At 42.0% G+C, this 21,616-nt stretch overlaps 1 protein-coding gene across 1 annotated transcript; it reads right to left on the bottom strand.

The window, feature by feature from the left end:
* Positions 1–6,860: 6,860 nt before the first annotated feature.
* Positions 6,861–18,561, bottom strand: LOC121700187 (inactive all-trans-retinol 13,14-reductase-like). Its single transcript, XM_042082991.1, has 13 exons — positions 18,374–18,561; positions 13,147–13,379; positions 11,585–11,815; positions 11,011–11,193; positions 10,278–10,519; positions 9,955–10,150; positions 9,615–9,812; positions 9,372–9,491; positions 8,884–9,022; positions 8,545–8,654; positions 8,257–8,423; positions 7,789–7,948; positions 6,861–7,645 (listed from the first exon to the last, which is right to left on the bottom strand). Exons 2-13 carry the CDS (start codon positions 13,301–13,303, stop codon positions 7,485–7,487), a joined length of 2,064 nt encoding a protein of 687 aa, XP_041938925.1. The 5' UTR covers positions 13,304–13,379; positions 18,374–18,561; the 3' UTR covers positions 6,861–7,484.
* Positions 18,562–21,616: the final 3,055 nt, after the last annotated feature.

Raw genomic sequence — 21,616 nt, 5'->3', positions numbered from 1 at the left:
AGAGTAAGAAGAAGGATGACTTGCCAATTAAAAGAAAGATTAATCAAAACTATAAATGCAATGCCAGAGAAATTACAATAGTGGGTGGAAAGCTGCTGGCTTAATGTTGGTGGGGAGATTCCTGAAAAAAATAACTAGCTAGAGTTAAACTTAACGTCCTGTCTAGACGTAGCAGCTACGAGTATGTTGCTAACCAATAGCAGCTACGAGTTTGCTGCTAATCGATGACAGGTAACACCAGCTTGCTATCCTGAACAAAAAGAAACAACTGTTCTACACTGGATCTATGTTGGAGAAAAAACAAGTCAACAGAGAGGCGAAGCAGGCCATCAAAAAAGCTAAAGCAGCGTATAAAAGCAAGATCGAAGAGAAATTCACACAAGGTAATCTCCATGAGGCCTGGCAGGGTATTAAGACAATGGCAGCAGTCAGCACTGTGCCTGACTTCAGACCTGTGTGTGTGGCTGGCAACAGTGAGGAGTCCCTCCCCAATGAGCTTAACTCTTTACACCAGGTTTGAGAAAGATCACCAGTCTCAGTTGGCGGATATCATCAGTAGCTTGACCCCGAGTGACCCCATCACCATCACTGTTGAGTCTGTGGTGGAATGTCTGAAGAGGACACAGATCAAGAAAGCTCCTGGTCCAGATCACATCTGCGGTTACACACTGAAATACTTTGCTGAGCAACTTGGAGGAGTTTTCCAGCAGATATTCCAGAGGTCTCTATCTACTGCCAATGTCCCACAGTCATGGAAACACTCTACAATCATTCCCATTCCCAAGAAGAGCAGCCTTAAAGTCCTGAATGACCAAAGACCCATAGCCCTCACCTCCCTTGTTATGAAGGCCTTTGAGAGGATTGTGAAAGCTCACATTATCAGCGCCACAGCTTCAAAGATGGATCCTCTTCAGTTTGCATATCGTGCCAAAAGAGGGGTGGATGATGCCAAAATCTACATATTGAATGCCATCCATGAACATGTAGAAAGCCCAAATTCTTTTGCCCGGCTCCTATTTGCAGATTTCTCATCTGCCTTTAACACCATTCAACCTCACATGCTGGCTAAAAAACGTATGGACTATTTCAACCTGGATCATCAGCTAATTCTGTGGATTACAGACTTTCTGACCCAAAGAACACAGACGGTGCTGGTCAACAAGAGGTTCTCTGACATCAGATATATGGCCACTGGCCCCAAGGTTGTGTCCTCTCACCACTACTTTTCATCTTGTACACAGATGACTGTAGAAGCCGCCATGCTGATCGTCACCTAGTGAAGTTTGCTGACGATACTGTTCTCCTTTCCCTGCTACATGGTTCTGTCCAAGATCACGGGCCTGTCCTCAGTGAGTTTGTGGAATGGTGTGATAGCTCATTTTTGGAGCTAAATGTTACAAAGACCAAGGAGATGTTCATTGACTTCACTAAGCGTGGAAGAAGCAGGACTGCAACTACAATCCATGGGGAACCAGTGGAAGTTGTACATTAATATAAATACCTGGGCACTGTCATTGATGAAAAATCAATTTTGACTCTAATATACAGAGGTGATTATGAAATTTTTTTAACAGAGGCAGTATTTCTTGAGGAAGCTTTACTCCTTTGGAGTGAACAGGAAGATTCTCAGCATTTTGTACACCTCCTTTATTCAAAGTATATTGACCTTTTCATCCATGTGCTGGTTTCACTCCCTCTCAGTCAAAAATAAGAAACACCTCCAGAGCATTGTGAACACATGTTCTAAAATCATTGGCCATCCTCTTCAGTCTCTGACATCACTGCACGACAAGGAAACCCTTGCATCCTAGAAGACTCTACCCATGTCCTACACAGGGTTTTTGAATGGCTGCCCTCTGGCAGGAGTCTGCGCTGTCCTCTGGCTAGGACTAACAGGAGGAAGGCTGCCTTTACTTTTGAGGCTATTCGCCTTTTGAACTTGAATCCAAGCCCCCTCCTCCTCCATCTCCTGGGACTAACCCCCCCCCCCTTATACTCCTCTCTGTCCTATTCTTTCTTTGTCTGTCCTGTCTTATATGTTGTGTTATGTCTTATATGGTGTGTTATGTCTTATATGGTGTGTTATGTCTTATATGTTGCGTTATGTCTTATATGTTGTGTTATGTCTTATATGTCACTATGCCTGCATAGAGAAAATTGCCCTTCGGGGATAAATAAAGTTTTTTGAATTGAATTGAATTACTTCATTAACTAGTGAAGTCATTTTAAACTTCACATACTCCATTCGAATAAAAAACACAAATTAATTGTAACTTACATTGGGTGTGGTAGGAAAACGTCCGTTTCGTCGTAGTTTGTTGGACGAAGCAGACACCAAGAACATAAACTTTCTTGAAGAGAATTGAGATAGGCTTGAAAGTAGTGTGGTCGAAAGCGATTAATTACAGGATGTGTAGTTTAGGGAGCGCCAGATTGTATGCTTAGAAGCTGACATTGCAGATGGACCCGCACCTGATTACTTTACGACCCTTCTAAATAAGCCCCATTTGTGATGTCATAGAGAGAAAAATATGTTTTTTAAAAATGTTTAATCCCCTATTTCTCAAAAAGTATAAACTTTTCAACAAATCTAAAATGATAACTCTCTTGCCCAATTCCAGACCTACACAATGGCTATTTCAACATGTCTGTACGTTAAGCAGTTAGAGCCGCATTCATTTTTGAAAAGGTAAAAAGAAAAGGTTATTATGATAATATAATGAATATAATGAATAGACTTTGTCTCCTGATGTTTACCAACCTGTTTACCAACCTGTGCATCAAACTAGGCTAATTTACTGGCATATAGTATAATAGTATAATATAGTCTTCCGTGAACACTTAACATTAACGTTAACCTAACCAAACATCAAGTTAAGTTGCTATCTAAATAATAAACTACAGTAAGTAAACTAATAAACTAAAGTAAGTTAGCATCTTAAACAGCAGAACTTATATTATCTTGCGACTTATCACTTGTTTTACTTGTTCTCACGCTGTGAATCAAACCGCTTTGACCTACAGACAAGCTTGCTATTATGTCATCTGAGTCATAGTATCATAAGTCATAAATATCAAAGCAAAAACAACACAAGGTTAAAGTCCATCTTTGTCTTTTTCCCTCACAAGATTCTGTCTTTCTTGACCAGGGCTCACCTCTGTGAACTTATTATGACAAAAACCGAATGACTCTTAATGACAGAAGCGTTTATGTCATAAACGTTTATGAATTGTTTATGACACGTTCATGACAGTGTCATGTCACTATTACGTTGATACTGTCAAGTAAAGTGTAACCAAACATTTCAGAGGAGGGTCAAAAAAAAGTATCAATAAAATATCCCTAAAAGAACCAATAAAGTTATGTTTATCATAAAAATATGTTCAGTAGGGTTAGGTTAAGTTAGCTATCTAAATAATAAACTAAGTTAGCATCTTGAACAACCATTGTTCATTTCCATTTGATTGTCATTATAGGAACATATAATCTAAAATATTACATGTACACAAGTATACAATGTACTGATTTATCAACTTTGGTTGTATTTTGGTGTTTCAGAGACATCTAAAGTCATGCTAAGAATGCTTAGTATGAGTACTATGAACCCAGCTTCATGGCTTGGAGATAACCATTATAGCTAGCTCACTATCATTAATGTAACTTTATTAGTGTTAACTCTTCTGACGTCTGACTGTCCAAGCTCCCGCGCTGATTTAAAGGCAGCAAGTGCGTCAAGAAAGGTTCCGCCTTAGACCACGTTAATGGTTGATCGTAAAGTAGGATTTGGGGGTGGCACCTGGTGTCGAATCGAATCTCAGGGGTGGCGCGTGCCACCCCAAGCAACCCCTCTGGCTCCACCCCGGCTAACTGACTACTTAGTTAGTTAATGTTACCTATGTTCCAAAAGAAGCAAACTACAATACTGTCAGGAAAAGGGTGACCACAATATAAAAAGTAAGCCTTGGGTATTGGACAAGAAAATCAGCTCATGTGGGGTAAACACAGATTTACTGGACCTGTTTGCATTTGCAACTGAGGTGTAGCCCTACTTGTTGCCTAGTTCAGCAATACTTAGAGGCTAATGAGATAACGTGAGCCTGTTGACTGACTTAAGTCTGAAGAAGAGCCACAAACTCGAAATGTCACACGATAAAAAAAGATTATGAATGGGGAAGTATCTGGTGTGTGGATCTCTTTTCCTCTAGTGAGATAATGGATGTATAAAACTGATTCATTTTACATTAAAACAAAAAATAGCACATTTGGCTGTATCCACACAAAGAAAATCTACAAAATTGATTCATTGGTAAATTGTTCTATGAAAAACGTAATTTATCTTTTGCAATTCCCCTGACAATTATCATACTTTGGAAAAACATCAAGACCATTAACAACAAGACTGAGTGAACATAAATCAACCATTCATAGGAGAGATATAACTTCACCAGTAGCAAGACATTTTATAGAAATGAACCACACTCTAGAAGATCTTAAATGCACTGGCATAGAACACGTACATAGATCCCGCAGGCAGGGGCGTCAGACTGGGGGTAAAACCACTACTGATTATAGGGGCCCAAGGGGAGAGAGGGCCCTTGAAAAGTTATTCCTATTCCCCTGCCCGCAGGGGAGGAGATATAGACGGGAAACTTCTTCAAAGGAAGGCGTTCTAGATGTAATCATCTGCGATCTATGTCTCCAAGTGGAATGAATGAAGATTGACTTGTCGTCCTTTCTTTGAGAATGTATTTTTTTTTATGTAACCTGCACACTTTTGCTATGCCTTTATCATTGTCTGGCCATTTAATGTACTGTATGTTGTGTTGTGAACATTGGAGACACCAAGCGCTCCGACTGATGAATGGCCTGTGAGGCCCGATGCGTCAGAGCACTCGTTCATCCTGTGCAGCGCTGTAGACAGGCTACGGGTGTCATCAATTGAGGCAACTTGCCTTATTATGACCGCCGCGCAGCAAAGCTTTTTTTTCTTTTTCTTTTTCGCATGCCCAAATTTCCGTCAATGATTCCCGGGACACTGAAAGACCGGGGTACACGAAACTTGGTGGGCATGTAACCCCACATGGATAGCATGGAACCATCGTTTTTCGTTTTGATCTGTAGCCCCCCCCCGCTGGACTGGACCCCCCGAAAGGAGGGTAGGGCAGACAGTTTTCTGTGAATATCTCGAAAACCGTAGGGTTTAGGAGGACCATTTTTTTTTTGTATGTTGATCTCAAGGGGCCATGTCAACCCATTCCATAACCACTCATTTCATGTATAGCGCCACCTAGTTAAACACAAAAAAGTAAAAATGAGGTGTTGTAATTGAAGGTATCTGTGACCTAACATAGTCAAAACTGCACGAAATTAGAAGTGTAGGATCATTATGACACCCTCTGTATGCATGCCAAGTTTTGTGGAATTCCGTTCATGGGGGGCCACACAATAAATTAATTTATGTTACTATACCCCAACTGGCCTGTAGGTGGCTGGAGACAGTTTTCTGTGAATATCTCGAGAACCGTAGGGCCTAGGAGGTCCACCTTTTTTATGTATGTTGGTCTTAAGGGGGCATGTCAACCCATCCCATTACTACTTATTTCATGTATAGCGCCACCTAGTTAAAAATTAAAAAGCAAAAAATTAGGTGTTTTCATCACAATATCTCTGGCTGACAAGGTCAAAACTGCACGAAATTAAAAGTGTAGGATCATTATGACACCCTCCGAATGCATGCCAAGTTTTGTGTACTTTCGTTCATGGGGGGCCTTACAATAAAATAATTTATGTGTACATTTAGTGACGTACACCAACAAGGATTCCAGGGACACTGAAAGACCGGGGTACACAAAACTTGGTGGGCATGTACCCCCACATGGATAGCATGGAACCTTCATTTTTCGTTTTGATCTGTAGCCCCTACGCTGAACTGTACCCCCCGAAAGAAGGGTGGGGCAGACACAGTTCTCTGTGAATATCTTGAGAACCATTTTTTTCCGTATGTTTGCCTCCAGGGGTCATGTTAACCCATTTCATGTGCACACATGTGCACAAACAGATACACACACACACATACATTCACAGTAATCATACGTATGACACATACTCACACAGTAGACATATGTACGCTTGCATGCACAGGCACATACGCAGGCACACACACAAGCACGCACACACACACACACACACACACACACACACACACACACACACACACACACACTCACACCCACACACATAACATAACACAAACAATCAAGAATTTCTCAGAATTATGAACAGGCAAGATGGAGGTGGGGTTGTATAAAATGAATTTTACATGTGAAATCTATGAACTAATCATGTTTTGGTACTTGTTGTCTAGCAGATACCAGTGAGAATTGAGTGTGGATAATGCAATTTAGTGAGACAGTTAGAATCATATAGGCCTTTCAGCGTGATTTCTTTTTGTGGAAAAAATGTGCTGGACTGGGCGGCGGTTATATTTTGTACCGCTCTGCGGTACATCTAGTTAAGAATAGGAAGTGGTAAGGGATTACACACACTGACGAAGGCCGCAATGCCGAAATGTTTGCCCTGCTGCTAAATGCGAAAATGAATCAGCAAAAATAAACTATTTTAGAGTGCGACCATTTTTTTTTTCTATACATTAAAAACCAATAAAACATGACAACCATAAATATGGTGGCAACATCATTTTAATGGAGTACATTGTACTAGCAATAACAAAATTATAATCTCTTTGTTATGAAAAAATAATATATACATAAATTCCACAAAATCCAAATTGTGCATGACATTATGACTGACACATGCAGGACAACACATTAAAATTATGCATAACACAAATTATGTCTGCAAACCTCTTTTGCACTAGATGACAAAAAGCCATGTGCAACACCAGGTACTGCATGCATCACACCCGATTCAAAGTTCAGAAATCCCATCCAAATGTTTGCTCATAGAACAAATTACTGTTAATACAAAAAATTCCACAAACAGTCTGTCCTCAGTGCAAATGGTGTCATTATGCAACACTCCTATTACACACCAATATGCAGCACATTGAGTTGACAAGGACTTAACAAATATGCAAGTAGGTATCCAAGGTAGGATTATTATGTGAAGACACAAATATATTTGAAAACAATTCTAAACATCAACATTTACAGCAGGACATGGATATGTCCTGTCTCAATAATAAGTTCAAATATATCCGCAGGTGGCGATCATCTGGATCTGACCTTCTGAGGTGTGTAATGAGCATGTAATGGCACACTGAAATGAGTCAGTTGCAGCACCCCCTATGGATTTTTCCAGTGTCCTCTATGTACAAAGGTTTACAAATTGTGATGTGTGTCCATAAAAGTGTACCAGAGGACAAGTGGGCAAGAAATCACCGAACAAAAATCGGTGGAACAGGACTGTGTCCAATAACTACGTTATTGCTAGCTGTGGTCAGAGTAAAACAGAAAGACTTCAATTAGAAAAACAGTTTCTGTAAAGTGCGTAAAATGCTGCCCCCCTTCAGTTTAATCTTCATCATGAAGAGGTCGACGTAGAGGAGGTGGCCCAACACTGTGGAGGCACAGATCAGCCCGCCATGCAGGGCCCCTGCAATACCACAGCTGAACACGTCCTGACCTGAAACACACATAAATAGTTTAAAGCACCAATGCAAATACATAGAGATACCTGTACAGACAAAAGGGAGATTTTTCACAAACTCACACACAGACAGATCCATTTTCATGAATACAGACAGACTCACAATGACATTCCCTTACCTGTGATGTAGAGGTTTTTGACGGGCGTGTCACAGCGGTTCTTGGCCATTAACACTGGGTCAAAGCGTTCTAGGGTGTGCTCGCCAGAGTACGGGGCCCCCCTGAATGCTCTCAGGTAGTGCTCATTGGAGAGTGGTGTGGCTATCTCCTGGTATACCACCTGAAGGGGGTGACAGACAGAAACACAGAAATGGGAATGATAATTATTCTTTATGGTTGTGATGTTGACCTGGAAAAAAAACTCCTCATGAAAGGAGGATGAAAAGAAATGCCCAATGTGAAGGATGGTGAATATACTGTATCTGTTCTATCTATTGTGTCCTCCAAGTGATCTATCATTAGAGCTCTTGTCTTGGTAAAAGTCATGTTAAAATTCCTTCCATAACTCACAGAACCAAAATTAGTATTTTCAGTTTCCTACTTCATGGTTTGTAAAGACTGTGTACTTGCCATGCATCCCCTGCTCACCTTGTCTTTGATCTTAGGGAAATGCTCGCAGGCCCAGTTAAAGAGGTGGTCAGCGAATCTGTTCTTGTACTCTGTGTAGTCGTCTCCTCTTTTCCTAACCGTTGAGTCCTTCCACTCCTCGAACCACTCGTAGTTCACCATGGTCAGGACAGTCATGCAGGATTTGCCTACCAAGATAAGCAGGACAGTTAGCATCACAAGAATGTGGAAGCTTGTATTAGATGCAAATCAAATTTATTTCAGCAATGGGTCCTTAATAATGGGTGAATATGATCTGGGCAGTCTCACCTGGGTGTCTGATCTGTGAGGAGGTGTCTTTGGCAGATGGGAAGGTGATGAACACCATGGGAACATTGTCAGGGGCCTCATCTTTGCTCATAGCAAAGAATGTATCCATCCTGAGACAAAGTTCAATACAGGTCAATCCAGTTTCATTTTGTTCATTCTGGTTCAATTCAATTCCAGTTAATTTCTTTACATTCAATTTGTGTGACAAATTAAAGCTCAAGTCTGTCGATGAAATGAGCACATTTTGGTTCAATCTCTTCCATTCTTTAGTTTTTTTCTGGTGGCTTCACTTTTGACATAAGTGTCCATACTTTTCTAATCACTGGTCAAGGTACTCACGATTTGTCTATGTCGTTTTCCTTGAAGAGCCATAAAGTGGTTGGCGTGATGTCGAGCTCTTCAGCAGTGGCATCGAAACCACAGAAGAGGAGCACACAAGCTTTGCCAGGTTTCATCATTTGGGCACGCGTCTGGATATCTGCAGAAGAAATAAATAATTCCTGTTCACTTTGCTTCAAAAAAGAGATGTTTTTATTCAAGATTCACTTTGTTGTCCTACAGTGTGGGAAATGTGTCTTGAACTGCCACTCATTCTGCAGTTGTATGTCTATACAGAAATCTTCTAAATACAAACATGTGTATAACATGTACAACTAGTGGTCCATCCGACCTACTGGAAATCCAATTTTTTTGCCTTTCCTTATCATGTTTTTTGTTTGAGTCAGTAATTGGTGTGGTACAATGTCAATAAGGAATAAATAATACTGAATGATGGTTGTGTCTATGGTCTTCCCTAGTTGTTTGTTGTGTAAGTTGACATGACTCACCATGTTTCATCTGAATCTGAGGAGGCAGCAAGTACTTGAAGGTGTTGAAGAGGCCACAGTTGGAGATTACGATGGGTGCTTTCACCTCCACTACCTCTTGGCCCTTCCTCACTGCCACACCTGGCCAATCACATAATACAAAACATGTGTGATGACACAAGAGAACAAGACACAAGAGAAAGCCAAGCCCTGAGTAATCTATTCTAAACTAGAGGGGCCATCTCAATCCAGACCAGTACTCACCACAGGCAGCGCCATCTTTATCCAACAGGATTCGAGTGACCGGAGCTCTCACCAGCACTTCACCGCCATACTTGCGGATGGTGTTGCTGATGTGGTAGGGGATCTCACTGGCGCCCCCTCTAGGATAGTAGGCTCCACGCTTGTAGTGGTGGATGAGGAGGGCATTCATGAAGAGGCTACAGTCTCTAGGGCGATCACCTATGGGTGAAGGAGAGAAGGAGGGAGAGATGAGATCAAAGGTTATTAGCCTTGAAGAGCCAAATGTGAAAATAACTATACGAAGATGATCTGCTGCTTCTGCTGACCATAGTAGAGTAGGAGATAACCTGGAGGAACTCACCAATGAAGAGGTAGTTGAACATGAGCTGGAGGTCCTTGTTATTGGTCAGCTGGTCAGCCCAGGTGGTGACGCCGGTGGTGGCCAGACGGAAGACGGAAGAGCAGCGGTCAGCGATGCCGGACTTGAGAAAAAAGAGGGCCAGCCAGCGAGGGATGAGCTTCAGGAGGCCCAGGTAGAAGGTCTTCCTGGCTGAGACCTACAACATCAATAACAACAAGTATAATAAAAACTTACATTGCCTTCAATATGTATGCACTATACACTTTTTAAGTGCATTACAATCCAACTGCTCCTCCCTGACTGCAGAGTCCTCCATGTCATACCTTCATGACTCTGAAGAACTCTTCAACAGCCTTGGTGTCATCTGGGAACTGCTTCTTCATGTTGGCCTCCATCTCGGTCTTCCCAGTATAGAAGCTATACTCACGGTGATCCTCTCCCTGACCAATGTGGATATTGTCAAAGTGCTGGGGCAGGGTCACAAATTCCAGCTGACCTTCTGTGATTTGGTCAAAGGCGATTCGCATCAGGCTGTTCTCATGCAGCTGACCGACGTAGTGAAGGCCTACACACACACACACACACACACACACACACACACACACAAACACACACTTGAGTATGTCGTAAGAGCACAGAGAAAGAAGTGTGGAAAGCGTGTAGTACCCAAAGACAGCCAGAGGGTGGTAGCAGGTGACCTGATTGACTGAGTAACCCACACTAGTGGAGGTGTGCCTATAAAGGGGATTCCCTGCACTCTATCACAGGACTACCACCATCTCCTTTCAACTGGTGAGTGACCTTCTTCCTCTAATCATACACTGTTCCTATTTAATGAGTTGTTGAAATTAATTAATTATTCATTAAACTCATGACCATGTCTGACTAGTGAGGAAGTTTAAGTGGCCACACACTACATGGTCGTACACGTAGATTGGACTATTGATTCTATAGCTGCAACCCCACTGGATGTTTAGATGTTTAGCTATCCATAATGTGTTCATATAGTGCATGTACAATTTAGATTAGCAGCCCATTAGTAGTAGGCCTACTCACCAACATCAAATTCAAAGCCTTTCTCCGTGAAGGTGTGGCAGCATCCACCAGCATTGTCATGTTGCTCTAGAACCAGCACCCTCTTCCCCTTTTTGGCCATACAAGCAGCCGTAGTCAGGCCTCCGAGACCGCTGCCGATGATGATGGCATCCAGGTTCTCAGGGATTCTCTCCCTACTGAAACCTACACGGAGGGAGACACATATGTAATTGTAGTTGGCCTTGCAGATGTCTGACATTATGATGATAAATAGTATGACTTCACAACCAGTTTGAGTCTCGCTATTTTTACAGCTGTGTTTTCTGACATCAGAAAGCAATACAAGAAGGGAATTAATTGCCAGGAAGACCAAAACCTTGTCACAGCTACTTCACAATCTATCTCTAACATAATACATATGAGATAAACACATTTCCAGTATTCAGTCACACAAAGTAACAAATTCATACAATCCCACACAATCATGCACTAGCACAAACTACAAATATACATATTCAGTAAACACGTATGGTTTTCAAATGGTAATTTAAACATGGCACATAAATAGGACATTTTTGGGGATTTGACCTCTCACCTTTCTTCAGCACCTTGTTCCTCTTCTTCTGGTCCACTTCTAGTGGTTCTGTGGGCCGCAGTGACTCCAGAGAGAACGGGCTGGGCTTCAGAAACAGGTACCAGTAGGTTCCCCCAGTACAGGCCAAGGAACCAGACACCAGAAACAGCAGCAGCTTCATGATGAGGGTCAAGCTTCTGATCCAGAGACCCACATAGCAGACCAGTGACACACAGCAGAAGCCTCCAAGAGCTGAAAAAGAGATGAAGAACAGTTCAGAAAAAGAGGAACTACTGTCAGATTTCATTTGACTTGCTGCAGTAAGCAAATAGAGAGGTTGACGAAACAGCAGTGATGAGAATAAAAAATATTTCACTAAGAGACAGAATGTTAACGAGGATGTTTTTATCATGCTTTTTCGCCAACTAGAGATTTGTGCTGTCGTATTCATTTATACAGCACCAATAACAGTGTCTAAAGCAGCTGAGGAATTGCAGAAAAAAGATTAGAAATTGCCAACACTCCCTTAAACAAATTCTCTAGAAACATAACACAATTGGTCAATTATGCTTATGTCATGTTTTCCAACATAATAGCAGGTTGTTACAGCAGTAAAAATACAACCTTATAGTAAGTGACGGTAGGCTATCCTTAATGGTGATGAAAAAATCTACTTAGTATGAAATACAGTAGAAAATGATTTTAAGCCTTGTGCAGCTTTGTTTTCATCAAATAGCCACTTTGCCTGGTAGGCCACACTTAATCCTACCTGTATGAACGGATTTGTGGGATTCCAGTAATCAGGTTATTTACATAATCTTTCGGACCGACCACATATGACTGTAAATTACAGTAAGAATTACATAATAGTACGTCAGCTAATATGGCTGTGGCGACCTATTACATTATATCCTCCGCCTTATGGCTATTGGTGCTAGTCTGAGCCAGAAGGAAGATGAAAAGGGTGAAAATGTTTCTCTCTCTTTGTCTTTGTGTGTGCTTGCCTCTTGTGATTGCAGTTTACAGACTTACAGACAAACAGTAGTAGCCTGGAACCAATCACAACTGCTTATCCAGTATGGGGCAAGCTTTATACGATTATAAACAGAGGAGCTCCTTTGAAGTACTTTTGTACACATCCAATGACAGTGCTTATGGTGTCAATATTAAATGGCACATACATGTATTTCCTTTGAAAATAAACTACTTTTAAAACCTTTGTTGACAAGAAAGATGTTTTAGCAGTGCTTTCAAAAGAGTTTAATGCACCATCTAAAAGTGTTTAAGTTTAAGTTAATGCTTGTTACGGTTCTTGGAAATTGAAAATGAACTATGCACAAAACAACAGTGCTTTATTCTGTGATTTACCAAAAGACAGTAAGGCCCGTACGGTTTGTACGCTATACTAACGACTATGTGCATTAACTTGAATCTCGTCTTTTTCAGGAAGGCCTGTGAAAAGCTAGTCACTGCTAGTCAACCCTTCTCGAGATAAAGACACGAGTTTTTCTTTTTCTCTCTCATTCCCTCTCTGTCATGACACATAATGTGCAGTTGCAGATATAAACGTATGGGTCACTCACCTTTCAGCAGCAGCCTGTTCCTCTTCTCCTGGTCCGGTTCTAGTGACTCTTTGGGCCGTAGTGACTCCAGAGAGAACAGGCTCGGCTTTGATAACAGGTACCAGTAGGTTCCCCCGGCACAGGCCAAGGACCACGCCACAAACATCAGCAGCCACATGATGAGAGTCAAGCCTCTGGTCCAGAGATCCACACAACACAGAAGACCAGTGACAAGCAGTAAAAGCTTCTAAGAGCTGAGAGAGAGAGAGAAAGAGAGAGAACGAGGGAGTGCGAGAGAGAGAAAGAGAGAGATGCTGCAAAGTTCAGCGAAGAGGGTTTACTGTTGAATAGCAGTGAGGAAAAGTACTGCTAGCTTCATTAGTATTGCTTCTCTGCCTTCCTGTCTGAGAGAGACTGACAGTGGCTGCCTTTTATACCAACCTCATCCACTCTGGGTCGTGTGGGAGCGGCTTGTGCACTTACATTATTTGATACAGCACCAGAACCAACAAACAATGACCAGTGTAGAACATTGATCAGGTCAGATTAGCTAAATAATCTGGGGGGGTCAGACATTAGTCCTCTTAGTCATGAGCCAGTCTTGGCCCCATAGAACGCCATGTGGCAGACCTCTGGTTCACAGTGTGATGATGTTGTTTGGTCATATTGCATGATACCCAACAGGCTTGCAGTTCCAGAAGGTCAGGTGACAAAACAGTTATATAATGACAAAGTAGGCTATGTTCCACCTGCCCTCCGAAGGAACAAAAAACTGCAAGAGCTCTTTTCCAAAAAGCTATGAATTCATTTTTGAAAACATTAATGAGATATGTTATTTAATTGTGTAATAATAACAATAAAAAGAATACATTTTATGTAAAGGCGCCTTTCTTGGTACTCAAGGACACCATACAGGGATACATATAACATTTAAAAAGCAGCAGAAAATAATAATAAAAAATACAAACAATATTTCAGGTAATATTAATAAAAGTGCAGTTGTGGTGTTTTGATTGAGTAAACATAAATCAAATAATCATAGCCCAATTAAAGTTCCAGTGAAATAACTTGGAAAACAAAATTATATATTATGGTTGCTGAGTGACATTCGAATGAGTCGACGGTCATATTCAAAATTAAGAGACCACTGCAAATTTGAATATGTACCATCAACTCATTCAAATGTCACTCCGCAACCATATCACATCATACCACATCATAAAAATGTGCAGTGATCTCGTAATTGTTTCTAGAGCTGTATATAGTAATCAGCATTACATCTGTTGAGTCTTTGGAAGAACATTTGCTGATGCAGAATTATGACCTAGGCCACTAGACTGTAAGACTAAAGTGGATGCCAACAAACTGCAGAAGTAGGCCATGTCATGGACCAAAAGGACAAAAGACTTGGTTGTTCTTATTGCCTTAGACCATGGTCGGCAACCCGCGGCTCCGGAACCGCATGCGACTCTTTGATCCCCCTGATGCGGCTCAGCTTTTGAAAATAATTAATGAGTATTTAATTAAAATGTATTTTATTTTAGTTCATTTTCAAAATGTAATATTGTAGGTCTATCTGAGTAATTTAGCCTATATAACTTTCCACCTCACTTGACTCCGTAACCGTAGCCTGCACAATATTGTTACATTCGCGGTTTGTTGCCAAGTCAATATCAAACAAAATCACCGATTTCCCTCCATTTCAGTCAACGAGAACACTTTGTTATTGTTGATGTGTGCGCTTGCTGTAGGCTAGATAAGGAAAATGTCAAAAAGGAAACGTCAGCGACCACAGCTTGCGAGCGCGAAAGAAGCGGGCTGAAATGGGAAAGTTTCCATCCGAAGACTGATCTAAAAACGCGAAATGAACTGCCCGTTATATCGCACACTGGAACGAGTTAGTATTGCTGTGTTAACCCTGTTCGGTTCCACTTGCATGTGAGAAATCTCTCACATATGAAAAATATAAAGACAAACCTGCGCTCACGTTTAAGGGCAGTTTTGCACAAAACTGTCACATCCATAACCCCAACACAATGCCATGGTATTTAGTTGCCGTTATGGATATGACAGTTTTGAGTGGAGTTGCCCTTAAATGGTGACAGCCTCAATTCTTGCATGAAACTTCGCCTCACTGAATATGAGCCAGCCAGACTCCAAGGCCTTCACCAAATCTAATATCTGGTATGCCTAATGTTTAATTTCACCAATGACATGTCAACGAAAATTGAGTGTTGTGTTGTTAACTATGATGTTACTTTGCATACCAAAGGACACTGGAAAAATAGGGGGTGGTGTTTAGCCTACAGTACATGGGAAGCCTAAGGCCTATACTTCTGTCATTCCACTTTACATTTCAACTTGCACATTAGGCCTACTTTTAAAACGAGTAGAAAATGTATTTAAAAATCCTCTGTTGAATGAAAGTAACTGTACGTTAAATATTCAAACTTTTTTTTGTAACCGTCTTTATGTGGCTCTTCTGAGATAAAAAAAAAAAAGAAATTGGTAAAAGTGGCTCTCTAGGCAAAAATGGTTGCCGACCCCTGCCTTAGACCTATCCTTCCTTTGCCCCAGTAACTCAGTTGGAAACAGTTACAGACGGTGAGAACGCACTGACCCATACCCTAAATGAGGCTGAGTGGCTTACATCTGGTGATATCCAGAGTACCGATACTTGACATCTTACACTGCAGCTTATATTGGGCTGTGTGTGGCACCCCATCATTATGCTTTCTGTGAACTCTTTGTCCAAAAGACCTTTACGCTTACTGACCTTATTGCTATTTTTACTATTTTCATTAATGTTGGCTTACCAACTTATAATAACTGTTTACTGTTAATTTTAACCAGGTTCATATTCTGTAATTCACTTTGGAGAAAAGTGTCTGCTAAATGCTAAATAACCATAACCGACGCTAAATAACCATAACTATACAAGGATACAAGGAAGTTTATTGTCACATGCATATAGTTACTGGAAGTAAGAAATGCAGTGAAATTATGTCTGGTGTCAGCCTATTTGTGCATTTATGATATACACTGAGCCTAAATTCTTCCAATGAAATGCTTTAATGACTTAGTTATGCTATTGTGTGCATATATGTTTATATACACCAGGCGTTGCAGGTCATGTGTAATGCATTTGGCAGTCAGTGTCTGGAGAACTTTTATTATGTAATACTTTCATTGACCAGCAGGTGTCCTTAGCCTTCCACACCAGCCTGAAAAGTGAAGCGTGATGACTTGACTATGATATACTTTCAACAGGCTATGTATTACTGTAATTCATTTACTGTAACATCACAAATTGATAATATGCTGTTAAATGTTCAGACAGACCGCAGAGGTCGAAAACACCCAATATCACCTTTTTGGAACTATTGTTTTGGCCTGTGCCAGCTTGCTTACTGTAACAGCTGAAGCTGCTATAGACACCAAAAAGACTGATATAATGTTTTTGTGGAGCCGGTAGTAGATAGATAAATAGATAGATAGATAGATAGATAGATAGATATATAGATATATAAGTATAATTATGGGGACAAAATGGAGAAAAATGTAAACATAGTAATATAAGAATTATAGCAGCAGTGCAAGGATAGCTTTGCAGTAATATGGTATCAGCCATTGGTCAAGTATGATGTGATGTTAGACCACAGCAACATATGGGCTAATATAGCCAGTAAACAGTGTAGACAGTGTGAGCAGTAGCACAGTGGGCTAGTGGACAGTCAGTACAGTCAGAGGTCATGGAAGTGTAAGTGTAGAGGGAGGAGTGGAGGCAGATGGACTGCAGAGAAGTTGAACTCTCCTCTTCCTTTAAGTGAAGCATTGAAGAGTTGTGTGGCCCTGGGGACAAATGACTTCCTCAGTCTGTCAGTTGTGCATGGCAGTGAGCGTAGTCTCCAACTGGTCAAGCTCTTATGCTTTATGATAGTGCTGTGGTGTGGAGTGTATGAGTCATTGTCCAAGATGTTGATTAGTTTGTTCAGGGTCCTTTTGTCTGATGTTGAAGTGATGCACTCCAGTTCAGCTCCCACAACAGAGCCAGCTTTCCTTACTAGCCTGTCTAGTCACCCAGCATCCCTCTTCTTAGTGCTTCCTCCCCAGCATACCACAGCATAGAAGAGGACACTGGCAACAACAGACTGGTAAAACATCCAGAGGAGCTTGCTGCAGATGTTGAAGGACCGCAGCCTCCTCAGGAAGTACAGCCTGCTCTGCCCTTTCTTGTAGAGTGCTTCAATGTTGACTGACCAGTCCAGTTTATTGTCCAGATGTATCCCCAGATACTCAAGTGTTTACCACCTCCACAATGACTCCCTCAATGGTGACTGGCCTGTGGAGCTCCAGTGCTGCTGATCAAGGCAGTTCTTCAGTCTGACGAACTGTGGCCGCTCTGTCAGGTAGTCTGCAATCCAGGGTACCAGGTGAGCATCCACACCCATCTGCAGGAGTTTTTCACCCAGTCTGAGGGGTTGGATGGTGTTAAAAGCACTTGAAATCAAAGAACATGATTCTCACAGCACTTTTCCCCTTGTCTAGGTGAGAATGTGTCCTGTGTAGGAGATATGTGATGGCATCGTCCACGGCCACTTTCTCCTGGTATGCAAACTGTAACGGGTCTAGTGCATGGCGTACTTGTGGTCTGAGTATCCCCAAAACCAGTCACTCCATGGTCTTCATCACATGTGATGTTAGAGCGACTGGCCTGAAGTCATTGAGCTCACTTGGGTGTGGCTTCTTGGGGACGGGGGATGAGACATGATGTGATGTAATAGGGCCTAAAACAGACTGCACGCCAATGCATTTTGAGCAAATTTTGTGTTTCAAATATTCTGAGCTTCAATGCAATTGTTAAACATGCCTAATGTGGCAGGGAAGAGGTGAATGAGAATTTGTTGCATCGACTACGCCACCTAGGGGACGGGAGGCCGGCCCCCAGGACAAGGAACTAAACTAGATTAACCCCTGAGGGTAATTGGAGCACACAGGTTCGTAAAACCCAAGGAGCCGGAGACATGCGTTGCATCAACAATATTTATTCCAACAAGACACATTAATTATTACAGTTGCACAGTAAAACGTGACCATGCAATTGACACTCTGACTGAGAGGTCCCACCGACACAGTGACCAGGGGGCTACTATATAAGCACTGTAGCTATGGGGTTGACTAGTACCTTGCTATTGGGCGAGTCACCTGGTCTCAGGGGATGGGTAACTAGAACAGGGCAGATGCTTACCACAGCGAGCCGGACTACTGCAGGACAGAGGGGAGGGGGTCCAGAAAATACACCATGCGTGAGAGAAACACTGCAATCCAAGCAAAAGACACCTCAATGTGCACACAGCAAGGCAAAGTGAAGGCCTCCACCACGAACTCAGTCCTCCGCTCACGTGGGCCACACTGCTCCTGTCTGACAGAGGGGAAAAGGAGACACAAGCTCTGATTAACAGAGTGGTAGATCTTACAAGCCAGGTATGCTAACAGTACTACAAATGGCTACTTATCTTAAGCAGCAGGTTTGGTGCTCCAGCTCCGCACGGATCAATGGTCAAATGGGACAGCCACCCTGGTCACAGCATTGGGATTGTAAACCGGCATGCATACACACCCACGCACATACACACCAACATGCACATGCACAGCAAGCAGGGTAGCAACACAGACAGACTGGGGGTTATCCCAAGCCGGGGAAGAACAGCAATCCTGGTCACAGCATTGGGATTATAAACCAGCATGCATACACACACCCACACACACACACAAACATGCACATGCACAACAAGCAGAGTAGCAACACAGGCAGAACGGGGTTTATCCCACAACCAACAAATAAAAGTACAAAGTGCATGCAGGTTAGGCCAGAGAAACTGCGACACAGCACTGCATAGCCCAAGCATGCATTGGAACAAACAAAACAAAAGTCCTAGCACCAGCCAGAGCCAGTGGCTAGAAAGATCACAGACTAAACAAATATCCTAATAATTGGACATGACATTACTAAAGTAATAATGACAAGACAAACACTAAAAGGAGACAAAGCAGCAGTCTCTTAGGACGTGGGAACAGCCGATGAGTATAGCCAGCATATAGGCCAATCTGTAAAGCACAACAAAAGCTCAAAGCTGGCGATCCTATGCTCCACTTACAGGTACGAGGAGGAGAGACAACGCACTCACCACTCTACTGCTGATAGCAAACTGACACCAACAAGTTTCTCGTGTTGCGGTCCACTGGACGTAATGCATGCGAGTTTCCAAATCAAATACCAACCGCACTGTTGAGCCAGCGGTTTCACCTACACACACACCAAGCTACCGGTATCCCACGTCACTAACCAGGAAGTCCTTTCACTGACTGAACGACGTCCCTGTCAGTCGAAAGCCACTTCCTTAAATACCAATCCAGGGCATGCCCCCTAATCAATAACCTGTCAGTCAAGATGACTCAAGGGGAAACCCATTTCACCACACAATTTTTTCCATTAGTGAAAACGCACACACCGCCATTCTTTCTGTTAGTTAGTGTTGCAATCTGAGCCCACGCCAGAGCTATCCGGGGCAGCGGCTGAGTTGTGGTCTATCTGTGAGCCATGTTATGGATCGGCAAATTGGACATGGGCGGTTGTTAAGAAATGTAAGTAGCCTAGGCTAAGAGTGGCATTGAAACACAGTAATATTTCATCATTGTCAAATAGTCCTGATGAGAGCAGTATCAGGGATAAGCTAGTGATCACATCATGATAAATACCAGACTGCTAGTCACACGTATCCTACTCTCATCTTCTCTGGTCTATTTAAGCCTAGCCTACTGCAACCATGCTACAATCCTTCACATGTATTTCAGTAACTTCCCGTGTATCACATGCATTCTGTATAAACCGCAACCCAGTGCTTTATGCAAATAAAATAAATATATAAATAAACGGTTGACCGTACCTGTGTATTTACCGTAGTTAATTAAGCATTACTTTTTAAAGTGTCAAAAAAAACTAAATTTCTCGTAGATACCATCCCTGGCAAGCTATCTGACATGTATGAAACCACTCAGTTGGGTGTTGAGCCACAAGGTGCCTAACAGCCCGAGGAATCAGATGGAGTCAGATGGAGCATTCATCAGAGAATGAAGGAAAGACATCCCTACAGTATGTATTGGCCACCACCGTAGGCTATATTAACCTCATAGCTGAAGAAAAATTAATATATAAACCTTGGTTTAGGCCAGTGGTTCTCAAACAGAGACATGTCAGGTGGGGTGCGATGTACAAGAGGACTTTTTTTTTTTTGAGGTTATTTTTTAATGAGATAGCAGAGCTCTATCGAGATGACTGGCATCATATATTATGGGTCATCCTAAAGTTAGGAACGTTTATTTAGGATTTTGGTGACTTAAGACATTTTTGTTATACAGCTTTCCTATCTAAAGTTAGGAAAAAACTGACTTTGGAGCGGCTGTTCTGTAAGTTAGCCTCTCTATCCCCTTCTGCCGTGTTATCCCAATGAAGCTAACTAGACGTAGCTAGCCGACCGGAAGTTTAAAGACAACGTGGAATTAAAAAAAATGGGCGGGGCTGAATAAGGTGAATACAACACTACTATTACACACCAGTATGCAGCACATTGAGTTTACAAGGACTTAACAATTATGCAAGTAGGTATCCAAGGTAGGAATATTATGTGAAGACACAAATATATTTGACAACAATTCTAAACGTCAACATTTACAGCAGACATGGACATGTCCTATCTCAATAATAAGTTCAAATATATTCGCAGGCGGTGATCATCTGGATCCGACCTTTTGAGGTGTGTAATTTACAGCGCCCCCTATGGATGGAATTGAACATCTAAAGCCTGTGATTGTGAATTGTATCAACTTCTGTGTACATCAAAAGATATTGGCACAAGCATGTCTTTGCATACTGAAATGAGTCAGTTGCAGTGTCTTCTGCGTGCAAAGGTTCACAAAATTTGATGTGCGTCCATGAAAGTGTACCTGTGGCCAAGGAATCACCGAACAAAAATCGGTTGAAATGGACTTTGCCAAAAGCTGTATGACCAAGCTACGTTATTGCTAGCTGTGGTCATAATAAAACAGAAAGATTTTGATTAGAAAAATAATTTCTGTAAAGTGCGTAAAATGCTGCCCCCCTTCAGTTTAATCTTCATCATAAAGAGGTCGACGTAGAGGAGGTGGCCCAGCACTGTGGAGGCACAGATCAGCCCGCCATGCAGGGCCCCTGCAATACCACAGCTGAACACGTCCTGACCTGAAACACACATAAATAGTTTAAAGCACCAATGCAAATACATAGAGATACAGACAAAGCAAGATTTTGCACACAGACACACACACTTACATACAGACAGATCCAATTATGTGAATACAGACAGACTCACAATGACACTCCCTTACCTGTGATGTAGAGGTTTTTGACGGGCGTGTCACAGCGGTTCTTGGCCATTAACACTGGGTCAAAGTG

Source organism: Alosa sapidissima, chromosome 24 (genome assembly GCF_018492685.1).
Source record: "Alosa sapidissima isolate fAloSap1 chromosome 24, fAloSap1.pri, whole genome shotgun sequence".
Taxonomy (NCBI): Eukaryota; Metazoa; Chordata; class Actinopteri; order Clupeiformes; family Clupeidae; genus Alosa; species Alosa sapidissima.
This window is presented reverse-complemented; position numbering and strand designations above follow the sequence as displayed.

Coding starts and splice junctions, on each gene's coding strand:
- LOC121700187 (XM_042082991.1), bottom strand. CDS start 13,303: ATGTGGCTGCTGATGTTTGTGGCGTGGTCCTTGGCCTGTGCCGGGGGA. Junction 9,813..9,954: donor GTTCAACTACCTCTTCATTG/GTGAGTTCCTCC, acceptor CTTCACCCATAG/GTGATCGCCCTAGAGACTGT. Junction 7,646..7,788: donor CAAAAACCTCTACATCACAG/GTAAGGGAATGT, acceptor TGTGTGTTTCAG/GTCAGGACGTGTTCAGCTGT.